Source organism: Tetrao urogallus (genome assembly GCF_951394365.1).
Source record: "Tetrao urogallus genome assembly, chromosome: 2".
Taxonomy (NCBI): domain Eukaryota; kingdom Metazoa; phylum Chordata; class Aves; order Galliformes; family Phasianidae; genus Tetrao; species Tetrao urogallus.
Genome location: NC_136814.1, coordinates 65,688,315 through 65,702,746, shown reverse-complemented (window position 1 = coordinate 65,702,746; position 14,432 = coordinate 65,688,315). Strand labels below are relative to the sequence as shown.

The 14,432-nt window shown below is 36.2% G+C and overlaps 1 protein-coding gene across 1 annotated transcript in view; it reads right to left on the bottom strand.

Annotated features, from left to right (window-relative positions):
* WASF1 (WASP family member 1) overlaps positions 1-14,432 on the bottom strand; it is a gene marked incomplete at both ends in the record, with an annotated part of 30,238 nt that overhangs the window by 4,896 nt on the left and 10,910 nt on the right. The window contains 4 exons of the mRNA XM_079550127.1: positions 1,082-1,254; positions 2,119-2,236; positions 2,898-3,051; positions 9,353-9,487. Of these exons, the coding sequence (XP_079406253.1) occupies positions 1,082-1,254; positions 2,119-2,236; positions 2,898-3,051; positions 9,353-9,487 (580 nt within the window). The remainder of the gene's footprint in view (positions 1-1,081; positions 1,255-2,118; positions 2,237-2,897; positions 3,052-9,352; positions 9,488-14,432) is intronic.

The following is a 14,432-nucleotide window of genomic DNA, read 5'->3' as shown; positions in this document are numbered from 1 at the left end:
AATCCAGTACAACAAAAGAAAAGGACAGCAGGAAAGCAGATGTTTCTGCTAACTATTTAACAGAGTTGTTTACAGAGATAAGATACTACAAAGTTGTTCCCACAAAAACATTCTTTGCCACAGCTTAAGTAGTACCCTACTGGCTAAACTGAGATCATTTTTCCTTTATGAATTCAAACAGCTAGCTTTTCTACAAGTAGCTTTTTCCACTTCTCAGACACAGAACATTATCTCCAACAGATGCTGTAAGTTATCCACTGCTACTATTAAGTGTATCTGAAAGCCCTATTAAGTTAAACAAAATGCTTGGCCAGTGAAAGATGGGGCAGGATTCATTTATTTGTTTATTTTGTTGTATAGGGCAACAAACAACCAACAATATAACAAACAAACAAACAAACAACCCAGCCCAAAGCAAACCAAATCACACCAAAACCACACCTCCAAAAAAAAAAAAAACACCTCCAATGCTGACATTACTTTTCAGCCCTCTTTCTTATCATAATTTTCTCAGCTGATAAAATAGAATTGGTTTTGCACAAGCATCACCAAAGGAAACACAGGAGAAATACTATGTAAAATGCTGCATTTAGCCACCTGCAAATATGTGCTGTGAAATGAAAATTCAACAGGTTGGATTTTGTAATAGATCATAACCAGAAGTATCAATCAAATCTTGGATTTGTTCATGAGTAAAGAGAAGCTCAGCGGTCTCATTCGAGTTCCAAATGGACATTTGTTCACATCACACCCACCATATAATCTTGGCAGTGTCTGCTGTAAGAAAAATCAAGCACTTGGAATAATGGGGATTTTTGAAGGTCAAGACTGGGATATACTGACTATATTTCCTTCAAGTCACAAACAGATTACTTCAATAACAAGATAATAATAACTCTTGTAAAGATACACCGACTGAGAATTTTAAAACTGACTTTTGATAGAACTAAGTCAATAATTTTCAGTGTGTTTCAAGAAAAGCAGTAGCATCTCATCATCTACCACTCCTCAAGCATATTTGCTGTACATTACAAGTAACTATACTTAATAATGGATAGGAAAAATAAAAAGAAAAAGAAACCTGGATTCAAAATGTGAGGCTGGCCCATTAGGAACTTCAATGTGCTTATGCAAGAGGTTTGCATCATCTTCTGCGAGCTCTGGACCTTGGGCTAGCTTCTGCCACTCCCTCCGTCTATCATGAGGTGCCCTTGGCACTTTTTCTGGTTCATGAGGGCGATCTAGATTTTTCTGCTGTAGGAGAGTTGTGCAAACAAAAGTGACAATTAAGACAACATTTTTCAACTAGTTGCATTTATACATCATGCATAAAACAATGAAAAACAATCCCAATTCAAGAGCAAGAAGAAACAACAAAAATTAAATTTTGGACAATACAAATATATAAACCAAAAAGCATTGTAAAAGGCAGAAGATTCACTCTAATGCATAAGTTACTTATAAGGCAGGGGAAAATAACTGCCTAGGTAGATTTTTATACTGCTTGAAATGAAACGCTGAATCAGTTATACTTATTGTCTTTACGTATGAAATATACAGAATCATGAAGAAACAAAAAAAGCAGCACTATCTTTTCAAAACTGCTTATTTAAGAAAATATATACAAACTGCTCAATTCCTGCTAATTTCTGCCTTGTTTAGAGTAAATATGTGCATAAGGATTTCATTTGGGTATTGTTGCAGTTGGTGGTTGTTTTTTTTTTTTTCCCATCTGTGAGACTGTCACGGTTTTGTACCATAAAAAAAAAAAAAAAGTGGTCTAGCAAAATTTTTTATTTCTTTTTTGCTCTTTCTTGAGTCACTGTAGGTGATTTATAGGTTCTTATAGCTTCTGGCAAACCTGCTTTTATTTACTTTAAGGCAATATGAAACCTTTGGGCACATTCATATTATTATTAAATATTTGTTTGTTAAGTCAAGGGAATTTGAATGAACAAAAGTAGTTTCAGTTGAATGAAGATGACCATATTTCTGTAAAGTCTGTATTGTTATTAATACCATAACCAAAATTCACCGTATAAGCAAGTGAACCACTTCCAGGAAAAAAAAAAAAAACAACACAAAAAACAACCAACTACACAAAGCTAACATACATACCTTCTGCTTCCTCTTTTCTTTTCTTTTGTCCTCAGTGTCCTGTAACATTTTTTCCTTCCAGAGGTCAAAGAAGTATGAAGGATTGGTATAAAACTTCAAACCTTCTTTTCCATCATCCCTGCAATACAATGACCCAAACAGGATATAATGTTTATTCGACAACAAGCGTTAACACAAAAAATAAAGGCTTATTCAAGAATATGTGCTATTTCACGCCTGGAAATATTTTGCCACAGATGAACAGACAGAAGTTAAAAACTGATCTCCTACGACATCACTCTTTATCATCTTTCCTTGTATCAAGGTTCAGATTCTAGAGAAGTGACTTTAACACAAGGTAAAGATAAAATGAGTATCCTTAATAAGATAATTCTTAGTCCAACAATTCAAAAGTAAATCTGAGTGGCTAGTGTTGCAACTATTGATTCAGACTGATTTGGATGTAGCAAAGAATATTCACCTCTGCTGAAGACATTTCTTTCTATGTATTCTATCACTTGTTTTCATCTGTTCTTATTCAAGAGCATTACTCAGCTTAATAGGCACAGATAATCGAAAATACTTTTTCTTACCATTGTTAGGTTAGAGTAAAATTTGAGTAAACTAGAACAAGGTTTTAACACGTTCAATGTCTTCTCTTATCTGTACTCCTCAAGCAGCTTCACTGTTTTCCAGTGCGGCTCTTCCAGCACTACTCAACATGAGCATGATGACTTAATATAGAATCTTTACTACATATAACTAGCTAGAAATTAGTTTTGATTGTTTTTTTAACTAACCTGTAAGGGGTGAGAATGTTAAGAGGAGGAGGCTGTTCACAAATGTCATAGGTTTCTTGCAAAGGAATAGGCAGAGTTTTGCGGTCAAACAGCTGCTGATCTTGAGTTGTGGAACTGCGGAAAGCTTTCCTCATGGTAATATCCTGCAATGACACTGAAAGGGGATACGGCCATGTAAAAAGAGAGAAAAAAGCTAAATACACTTTATTTGATTTGATCTGGAATTGCTAAATGCTAGTTAGAACATCAATATTAAGCATTACTACTAATATTGTACACCCAGTACAAATGCATGTTCAACAAATATAAATTCATCTAGTAATAGTAACATGACAAGATGTTGTCAGATTACATGAAAAACACGTTTGAAATGTTCCAGCATATCACACTGAATTTAGTTTTGCAGGAAACTTCTGCTTACCTGGACAGATCATCAGAACCCTCTCTCTGTCTCTCCAAGGTAGTTCAACAAATTGCTTTCTGTAGTTTAAAATAATTCTCTAGCTTGAAAGGACCTAATAACATTCACCCACTCCACAATGTTTTGGGTGCTCATCTTGAGCTATAGATTTTACCTTTATCTGTCATTAGGACTTCTCTTCCTTGCATGTAGGTAGCAGTTCCTAAGAAGGCCCACTGAGATACCAAATTGGCAAATCACTTAAGCTCGCTGTACTGTTATCAGAGAGTTTTAATGAGAGGTGATACTGTGTTCCAACACATCAAAGCAGTCAAGTGTTGGCTTTTATCAGACTGAATAGTTGAGATAAGGCTCTTCTGTTTAATTCAGGTGAGTCACTTGGAGTTTTTAAGCACTTATCAATTATCATTATGCAAGATTCAAAGGAAAAATAACACTAGGTGAATTCAATAGATTAAACAGTGATTTGAAACACACTGACTTACTGTTGTTAAAGCCTCTTCATCTTTTTCTATTTCACAATCATTAAAATTTAGATAAAAAATAATGGGGAAGTGACTGTGACCAGTGAAACTCGCACCTTCCATTTCTGGAACAGTGTACCTTCTCAGTCCATCTTAGCCTTCCTCCCTGATGGTCAATTACTATACTTGTGAAGCCCCTGGCATTTCTCAAAACGGATTTTGCAGCCTGTGTCAAACCTTCACTAAATAAATCAGCAGCTTTGTTCATCCATTCAGATATTATTAAAAAAAAAAAAACCCACAAAATTTTATACATACATACTAACACATTTATGCTGACCGTAGTGCCTGCGTACTCAAGATGAGAGAACGCCTTCCCTGTCTCACTGCTTTAGAGAAAATCATGAAGGCCTTTGGCAATTGTTTTCTAAGATCACACTGGTTTAAGCTGAAAGCTGCTTTTACTCTTCTTTCCTGTAACACATAGAAGTGTATGTACATATACACAGACAGAGATGAGGTTCTACTCTATGATCAAAAAAGGGGCAGGATTTTTTCCAGCAAGCTTACAATTCCTGACATGTTCTTTCTTCTTACCTAAGCATATTGGCAGTATTCTTTGTGAGGCTAAAGATAGGTTTTATTTGATTTTCAGTTTGCTGTTTGAGGTTCATTGCAGTTGGCAAGGTTATATGTGCTGGAACAGTTTGCTCCTGTTTATCCTTAGATTCCATTTTGTTACTGTATTTTTTTATTGTTTTAATACCTTTAATTAGCTGCTCAGAAGCCTTTTTACATGCTACATGAAAGAAGTACTATAATGCATGGATATCAGCTAGGAGGTTGTGTTTCTTCAGGTACTTTTATACTCACAAATAACAACATATATTTTGTACCTGTCATGAAGTATGCACTGTTATTTGCTGCCAAAAGTTCACGCTTAAAATAAAAGACTGGGGTTTGCCTAGTCTAAAATGCCATTTTTAGATTCTTTTATACTTCAGCTGCTTCTCCTTTAGGTTGTTGGTCTTACAAATTTCACCAAATGTACGTGTTCAGAGTTGCTTGACAATTCCACAGGTCTTTAACTATTCTTTTATTGGAAACTATGTCAGTTAAAAGAAATAAATTGCTGTATTTCTTAGAACCCGCATATGTTCTGAAAGTAATAAAAAAAGAACATTGCCATAAAGACAGTTGTTTTAATATTAAAATGCGCATGAGGTATGCAGCACCATATTCCTGAGATATATATTACCCTATAAACTATTCACATTCCCTATTTAATCTCAAGTGAGCAAATACAGTTGGTCAAATTCATAACCTGCATTTTGTTGTTTTAATTTCCAATTTTTGTAATCATGTACAAGGGAACATCACACCGGAGGATAATCAATCTCTACCTAGTGTGTGCAGATTACTTTCTCTCTAAAACCAGACTAATGTGCAAAGGTCTTAAGAGAAAACTGAATTTCAGGAGGCCGAAAGCATTCCCTGCATTGATATTCAATGAACAGTATTCAATGCAATCATTCAACACAACTGAATATATTATTACATTATGAAGGAAATGCAAGGACACAGAACACAAAATACTGAGAATTATGACACTGATATAACTAGCCTACAGAAAAAAATGATTGCCTAAATTGCATGTTAAAAACACAGCATATAACTCTGGGCTGTGTACAGTTTGGCTTACAAAGCCATTCATGTAGCTTGCCAGCTGGCTGAGGAACAGCAGCAACATGCATGTGGCTTCCCACCGGGGTGAGAAAAACACAGAAACATTGCTGGTCATATGGCCATTTAGCTTTGGTCAAGTGACAAATTAGCACAGCAAGAGAGCAAACAAATTGTACACGTGAATTCAGGTGAGGGAAGACATAGGATGCTGAAGAAAGAATTGGAAGTGATTCAGGGATTTAACTTGATGCCAATAAAATTAAACTTCTAGTTGCCTAACATCTAATTAGCACCGTAGTCTTTGTATGGCCTGTGATCTTAAATTTCATATACCTACATTTCTCAAAAAGTCAGTGTGTTACACCACTTGTGTTTACTGCCATGTACAAAAAAAACAACAACAAAAAACAGCATCTTGGTGGCCTTAAAAGTTGAGATCCTCACGCTTTAGTTAAACACTTACCAGGTTTCTCATTCTGACCACTCACCACAGATCTAATACTTGCTAAGCAGAGAGATCACCTCTCCAGAACAGATCGTGCTCACTTTTGGGTTTACCCCCAAGATGAGCAATGCCAATATTCTCTAATATTCTTAAAAACAGCAGCAGATTAAGTCATCTTTGGATAGGGAGTTTGTGTAACTTAACTATTACAAATAAATAAAGAGAAGACAAATACTATAGCAATCATTTTAAGAGGACTCAGAAGTTGCTTTAAATGCAGCACACAGCACTAGGAAGCCCAGGGCAGCACGTGAGAGAACACAATCAGCCAGCTGCATCAAGCAATGAATCTGCTGGTGGGTCTCAACAAAACCCTTACATTATTTAACAAATGACATTCTGTCCAGATCCCTCTTTATATACAAAAAAACACCCACAAATTATGCGAAATCATGGCTTTGACACTGAGCTATTGAGCTTTGGACACACTAATTTAAAATTGATTTACTTACAAAATAACACACAAAATGAATTGAGGACTAAGAACTGGAAGAAAAAAAGGAAGAAAAAGAAAGCAGCTGGAACTCAGCCATCAGAGGGACACGTGCTCAAATCCAACACTGAGTTGCACAGCGAAGTTCCTAGGAAAGGGAGCAACTGTGCAATGTTATTTAACAGTCCTTGACTTTGGTCAAAATTATGAATCAATTTACAGCACTATTATTCTTCACGTTAAAACATTACATGAATGTAATGTCTTGGATGAATTTCATGTGTTCCATGTATAGAAATATGAGTTTAGAACAATTCACCAAATTCCTCTTCAGGAGGCTGGAGATCCTAAATGAGCTGCCTCTTTAAATGGGATTTACTGTATCCTTTGCTCTGAATCTCACAGTGGGCTGACTACACTGATCTGGAAGTTAACCTAGTCTCCAATTTCTGTATGTCCATACAGACCACACTTATTTCACTGCTTTTCTGTGACAGGGTTGTGTGCAAAGAGTCAGTTTCTTCAGGATACAATTCTAATCTTACTTTCATTTGATTTTATTCTTTACAGAGATATTAAATTAACTGAAAACAATGAGAAAACGCACAGACTATTTAAACATGCAGAGCTTTTTTCCTATCAGAAAAATCTATATCTTCTCTATCAGAAACACCTGTCAAGTATCTGCACCTTTTTCAGTGAATCTGACTTGGGCTGGTCTTGTTCATGCTGCTTAGCTTTAAATGAATCTTTTTATTTTCCTCTTGTGTAATAGCACTGGGCCCAAAGGAACCCATTACATCTTTTATTACTGCCTGCTGGCAAAGAACTATCAAATGAGACTCATTTTGTAAGTATAGCCCATTTTGCACATGCTGTTAGCTGAACAGAAATACTGAAAATTGCTTAATTCTTGCATAGAGAGTAAGGAAAATGCGAGATAAATTCAAATGCCTTCCCCAAATCTTTAAGCATTACCTTTCTCCAGTTATTTCAGCACAGGCCAGGGCTAACACAAGATCATTTGTGATAAACTTGTAAATTTCAAGCTCAAAAGAGGGCACTGAAAGTGAAAAGGTATCCTGATCCCTGGTTTTTGAGAAAATACACTGTTTTCTACTCATCTTCTTTACTCTCATCTGTTCCTCATCCAGGGCAGACATTTGTGAATAAGGGAGACTAGATATGGCTCAAGGACTTCTTAGGTTAATAAAAGCAGTCATTTAATAGCTCCTGACACTGAGGATTGCATGTGTTCTTCTGATGCATGAGCTGTCACTCACAGAATCACAGAATCACAGAATCACAGAATCACCAAGAGACAAATCCAGGGTATCAGATTCAAGTCACATTTATTCACTCTGGACTGGATCAAGTAGACTTCTCTGCAGCCCTGTTTTCTTTAATTGCAACGTCTGTCCCTTTTCTTATATATACACTTTAATAAATACATCTTACAATATATGCAGTACTTTGAAAAGTTATTACCAGTACATCAGGGATATATTGTCTTTAAAAATATCTCTGGCGATTCTCTAGCATCAAATAGGTATGAATATTTAGTAATGAAACCTACAACCAAACTTGTCAAAGGCCACTTACTGGAAAGTACAAATTTCCATCTTGCTGTCCTGTGACATCTTTAAGACACTTTAACTGTATGATCTCCAAATTTTCGAGGAATGTGAATGGTTGCCATACCAGACCAGTTACATCAATGTAAATCCTACTCTGATTATAACAGAAACTAGGTTGTCCAGGGTAAACGTGGAAGTGAAATTAACAATCTGGTGTGTTATAGCCATTAAAAGATTACAATTGCTGACAATCTATTACTGTACACAAAAAGGATTTTTGCCATTATCCAATCATAGTAAATATGGCATTTTATTGGAAAAACAAGTATGTATGATTAATGCTCAGCTGTCAAGAGACTTGGAAAATCCCCTTTATGTAAGAATTCCCCTAGGCAAGTCATGGTTTTGTGGAAAATCTGCTACTAGCTGTTAACAGCTGTCTTTTGAAAGCTGCTCTAAAATAACTGTCACGCAAGGTACAGAATCTAAATTTCCTTAATTTGATTTTTGTTAATACTGAAATTTCAACATAGGTAAAAGAACACAGCCAAAGACCACGTTACTGGTTTGACACTTCATTTTTCCTGAATTACACATCACTATCATACCTAAACATTCAGAACTGAAACATCTTTCTACATTTTATAACTGGATCTCACAATCCATCTGAAATTATTTTTCATGACCAGATGTTGCTCTATTTTCCACATCTTAACCACATGGTCTAGAATACCCTTAAAACTGGGGTTACAGGATCTTCCATTATTCCACCTGTAATAAAAGATATCCAGAAAGGCAAAAAAAGTTCCATATTTGCATATTAGCTAATCAATATTCTTATGGTCATCACAAAGCTCACATACTATTTAAATCCAATAAAATTTCTATTTTGTAAGCACAAGCCACATCCTATTGAGTGTCAGAAGTAACTTGTCTTCTCAGAGCCACCAATCTCTACACTACTTAAAGCAATTTAGGAAGAATTCAAGGGAATAATTCATCCATTGTAAATGGAGCTATAGGAGTATAACTTCATACACAATCTAAGATGCTAGCAAGTTAAATGCAAAAACCCTACCTGAATAAACAGTTATATACCATGGCAATCATTAGCAAGGTTAAAAATATAAAATGAAGCTGTACTCCCAGGAATTCCCATGATGTTACAAAGTAATACTATTAATATGAATCACAATAGTATTAAAGTTTCAAATGATCCTCACTGTCATATTTTGCTCTGTTCTTATAAATGTAATTTAAACTATTATTATTTTCATTTTATGGAATGAATTTCATGAAATAATCACCATCCATATTGGTGATGTTTGAGTGACAAAATAAGAAGTCTTTAACACAGGTCTTAACTTACATTCCTCTTCCTTTGGATCAAGTTGTGTAACACTGACAGATAGGCGATCTACACGTTCTTGTAAGGAGTTGACTCTAAATGAGAAACTGTGTGCTTCATTGAAAAGTTCACCAAATATATCTTCAGCATATTTACCTAAAACAGGAAAGGAAAAAAAAGATAAGCAAGTATACTAAACAAAATGAGCTTGCCTTTAGAAAGATTTCTAATCATTACTGAATAAGTAAATTTAAGGTGCATGATTATCAGTTGCAACAGTCTATACTTACTAAGCTAGTTCAGAATGCTTCAAAAACGTAAATAAAAGTTAAATAGTAATTTCTAATTTATTTATGATAAATGAATTATTTAATACATTACAAGAGAGACATTCAGCTGGTTTAAACTGACTGAACTATGCAGATATCCAAGGAACTAGACCAATTTGTTTCTTGGATTTGTATAAAAGGATGATTTACAGCATCTAAAGCTGCTTCTGTATAAGCATTAACTGAACTTTCCATGTGAAATCAATCTCAACACTTCTTAAAGCACAGCTCCCTCTCCCGCGGTTCAAAAGACCTTTCAAAAATGAAACATCAGATGTCTACAACTAAGTTCATTAGAAACAATGTATTAAAAAACGCACATTAAAATAATATATTATACTTTGGCAGGTCAAAATTCTAGTAACTGATTACTTTACACTGAAGTAAAAGAAGAAGAATTTCTTTCATTCAGTTCAATGGACATCACACATTTAGTCCAGCAGACAAGGAGATTCAAGTCTGAGAAAAAGGCTCAGTAATTATTTTTCTTGTGCAGACGGAGTGCCTCACAGAGTGCTTCTAATGCTCCCTGGTTTGAGGAAAATATTTTTATGAAATCTTTGCCTTCACTGCACAATAGGTCTAGATGAATAAATAAAAATGAATACACAAAGACATAAGGAGGAAAAGTTAAATTGCCACAGGTGGTGTGTCAACTATATAAGGATACCACATGGATGGCACGTGGTCAGCACGAGGCTAGTGCATATCATTTATTAATACTTAAGTAATAGGAGAAAAAAAGCACAACTATAAATACAACAGATTATAAAAGGGGGATTTATAATTTATATGAAAATTAATCCAAGGAGCAACTATCAAGCTACTAGCAAATATTCCTTCAAACATATGAAGAATAAGAAAGCCTGAAAAGGAATCTGTAGAGTCAGCTGATAACAAAGATATAAAAGGAATACTCAGAGAAGACAAGATCACTGCAAGCAAGCTGAATTAACACCTTCCAGTAGTGTGGCAATGAACTAGAGACATCCTCACACCAAAACTCTTCTTTGTGGGAGACCTGTCAAAGCAACTGAAGTGACTGTATACAAATCAACGAAATAAATTAACAAAACAAAGAGTACAGAATCAGTAACAATTTGTAAAATCTCCATAATACACACTGGAAGGTGGCAAGCACAATACTAAGTTTCAAATTTTTGTCATTGAGTATATCTTGAAAACTTCAGGCCTGTAAGCCTGACATTCAGGCAAATTAGTACAAATTATTATAAAAACTGAATTGTAGCCACCTGGATGACTTGTTAGAGAAGAGTCAACACGGCTTTTATAAAGGGAAACCTCATCAGGTTCACAAGCATGAGGATAGAGTGCAATGACCTAGATTAGTTCCAAGAGTTAGAAAGTCCCTAAGCAAAGCTTTTCAAAAAACTGAGCCAGAATGTAAAAAGTAGAGCCACAGCAAGGATAAGTAATCCCTGAAATGGTATAGAACAGAGGGTGGGAATAAACTGGTCTTCACAGGTACGAAAGGGGAGGTTTCATTGCCTTCTGTACTGGGATCTATGCTATTTTAGATATTCATAAATGACCTGAATCAGGAGAGACCAAAGCTTTCCAACAGCACTAGCTTATGGAAAAGAAACCCACCAATCATCAGCAAATGCATAGAAACCCCAGCTAGTTGAAGAGGTTTTCAAACTGGAAGCAGTTGAAGGCTAAGAGAATAGTAGAAAATGGGGAACGTGACCAGTGAGGATAAGGAAAAGGCTGAAGTTCTCAATGCCTTCTTTACATCTGCCTTTAAAACTCTGACCAATTATCCTTGGGGTACTCTACCCCCTCACCTGGAAGTCCGGGATGGGAAGCAGAATAAACCACCCTCGATTCAGGTGGAAAAAATTAAGATACCTACTACTACTCTACCTGGACTGTCATAAGTCCAAAGATTCAGATGCAGTCCATCTAAGAGAGTTGAGGGAACAGTCAGAGGTGACTGCCAAGCCACCTTCCACCATCTATTTGCATTCCTGATCAACCAGAGAGGTCCCAGAGGATTGGAGGCCTGCCAACGTGACTCCCATCTAGAAGGGCTGTAAGAAGGATCCAGGGAACTACAGGTGCATCAGTCTGATCTCTGTGCCAGAAAAGGTTATGGAGCAGATCACCCTGAGTGATATCACATAGCATGTGTGGGACAACTAGAGGATCAGGCCCGGGTAGCATAGGTTCACGAAAGTCAGGTCCTGCTTTTTATCAATCTGATCTTCTTCTAGAAGAAGACCTACCTGGAGGAGGATGAGGGAAAAACTATTGACACAGTCCACCTAGATTTCAGCAAAGCCTTTGACACTGCCTTCAACAGTATTCTTCTGGAGAAGCTGGCAGCCCACAACTTGGGCAGGTACACTCTGCTGGGTACAGGACTGGACTGAGGGCTGGTGGTGAATGGAGTAAAACACAGCTGATGACTGGTCAGGAGTGGTGCCCCCAATGGGGTCGGTACTGGGGCCTGTCCTGTTCAGTATTTTTGTTGATGACCTGGATGAGGGCACTGAGTGCACCCTCAGTAAGTTTGTAGATGACACCAAGTTGGCTGGAAGTCTGCCAGGGGGTAGGAAGGTCTTTCAGAGGGATCTGGACTGGCTGGATCACTGGGGGCTGAGGCCAGTGGGATGAAGTTCTGGACCAAGTGCCAGGTCCTGCACTTTGGCCATGATAATCCCAAGCAATGCTATGGGCTTAGGGTAGGATGACTGGGAGACTGTGCAGAAGAAATGGATCTGGAGATGGTAGTCAACACTCAGATGAACATGAGCCAGCAGCGTGCCCAAGTAGCTAAGAAGGCCAATGGTATACTGGCTTGTATCAGAAATAGCATTGCCAGCAGGAGTAGGGAAGTGATCATCTCTCTGTACTCTCAGCACTGGTAAGGCCACACCTCGAGCACTGTGTTCAGTTTTGGGCCCCTCACTGCAAGGAAGACATTGAGGCCCTGGAGCATGTTCAGAGAAGGACAACAAAGCAGTGAGAGTTCTGCAGAACTCTGCAGAACTCATATGAAGAGCAGCTGAGGGAAATAGGATTGTTTAGTCTGGAGAAGAGGAGGCTCAGGAGACTTTATAGCCCAAGTTCCCCATCTCCCCTGTCGGGGATATTAAGATTTGATGTTAGGAAAAATTTCTTCTCCAATTTCTTAAAATTTCTTCTTCTTCTTCCAGCAGTCAGGCGCCATAACAAGCTGCCTGGGAGATGGTTGAGTCACCATCCCTGGAGGTGTTCAAGAAACTTTCAGATGATGTACTGAGGGACATGGTTTTAGTGGGGAAATATTGGCGGTAGGTGGATGGTTGGACTGGATAATCTTGGAGGTCTTTTCCAACTTTGGTGATTCTATGAAAAAAGTATCACACATTCTTATCTTGTTCTTACAATTCTTGAGGCATCTGTTACTAGACACAGTAAGAAGAAATCAAAGGCACAGCCATTCTGGGAACCATATTTCTTGAAGTTCTACACCACATTAAAAGAAATGGAAAGTTAACAATAAGTCTGTTTAGCTAGCAACTCGCTTAGCACAAGACTTTCTTATATACGTCTTGAAACTCTGAAAAGCTTAAGCTCTTTAACCTGTATCTAAAGCAAGAGAAATTACTTAAAAATGAGCAGGAATACTAAATTTTTTAATATAAATTTACTATAAGCAGGTTTAATCTATTCTTGATAATATATTCAGATATATCCAATTATTCAACTTAATTAGACAACTCATGTAATATTCATAGACATACATATTAATATCAACTATTAAATTTCATGTATGAAATAAAAAGTAAATTGCAAGCTCTAAAATTCATTGACTTACTTTTTACAGATGTATTTTAAGGCTAGTTTATCTGCATCATTTCATCAGGCTTACAATTCATCTCTCATTAATGAGCTCCAATTCCAAATAATATGTCTCAAAATCTTTTTATAATGTTGCACACAAATATAAACATACTGCACAGAATAATTGCCTATGCTTATGAACATTAATTCTCAAATGGAAAATACATTAAAAGCAACCTGTCACATTTGAAGTGGTATGCAACCATAACGTCTCTACCTACAATCCTGTTGCCAATTTATTATTTTTTTTTAAACCTTGAAGCATACGGAACTAAATGTTCTAAGCAAAACAATGTTTGCTTCCAGAGAAATGTATAACTTCCTTTTTGAAAGAGTACTATGTATAGTACATATATAACACTTTTAATACAGTATTTCTTTTACTGTTCTTTTTTGTGTACTCCATTTGAATGTATCTTCAATTTCAAATGGTTTACAAAAGATATGATTACAAGTCATAACAATGACAAAACATGACAAAAACCCACAAAAAAAAAAAAAAAACAAAAAAAAAACACCCACTGTTTCAAACCCAACAGTAGGATATCCAGTATTTAACAATAACAAAAAAAGTTGCTCAAATGCCACTTAACTTATAGATGACAGGTTAGAATAACAAGAAATCAAAACTAATTCAATTTCATAAAATTAGTACTACCAAAGTATTGTTAACAGACAGAACACTTACACCATTATGGGACTGTTTGCTCAAAAGCACTACTCATATTTCATGCAGTACAATAAAGAGAATGACAGATGACTATGACAATTAAAATAATAATGCCTTGAGGTCTTGGTCACAGCTGGATACATAATACCAGATTAAAAAAAAAACAGTGATTTGTTTGGCTATTAAATTACAACAGATTTCTGTAAATAAATTATTTCAGCATCTGTGAAAAGCTTATTTTTATTGTATT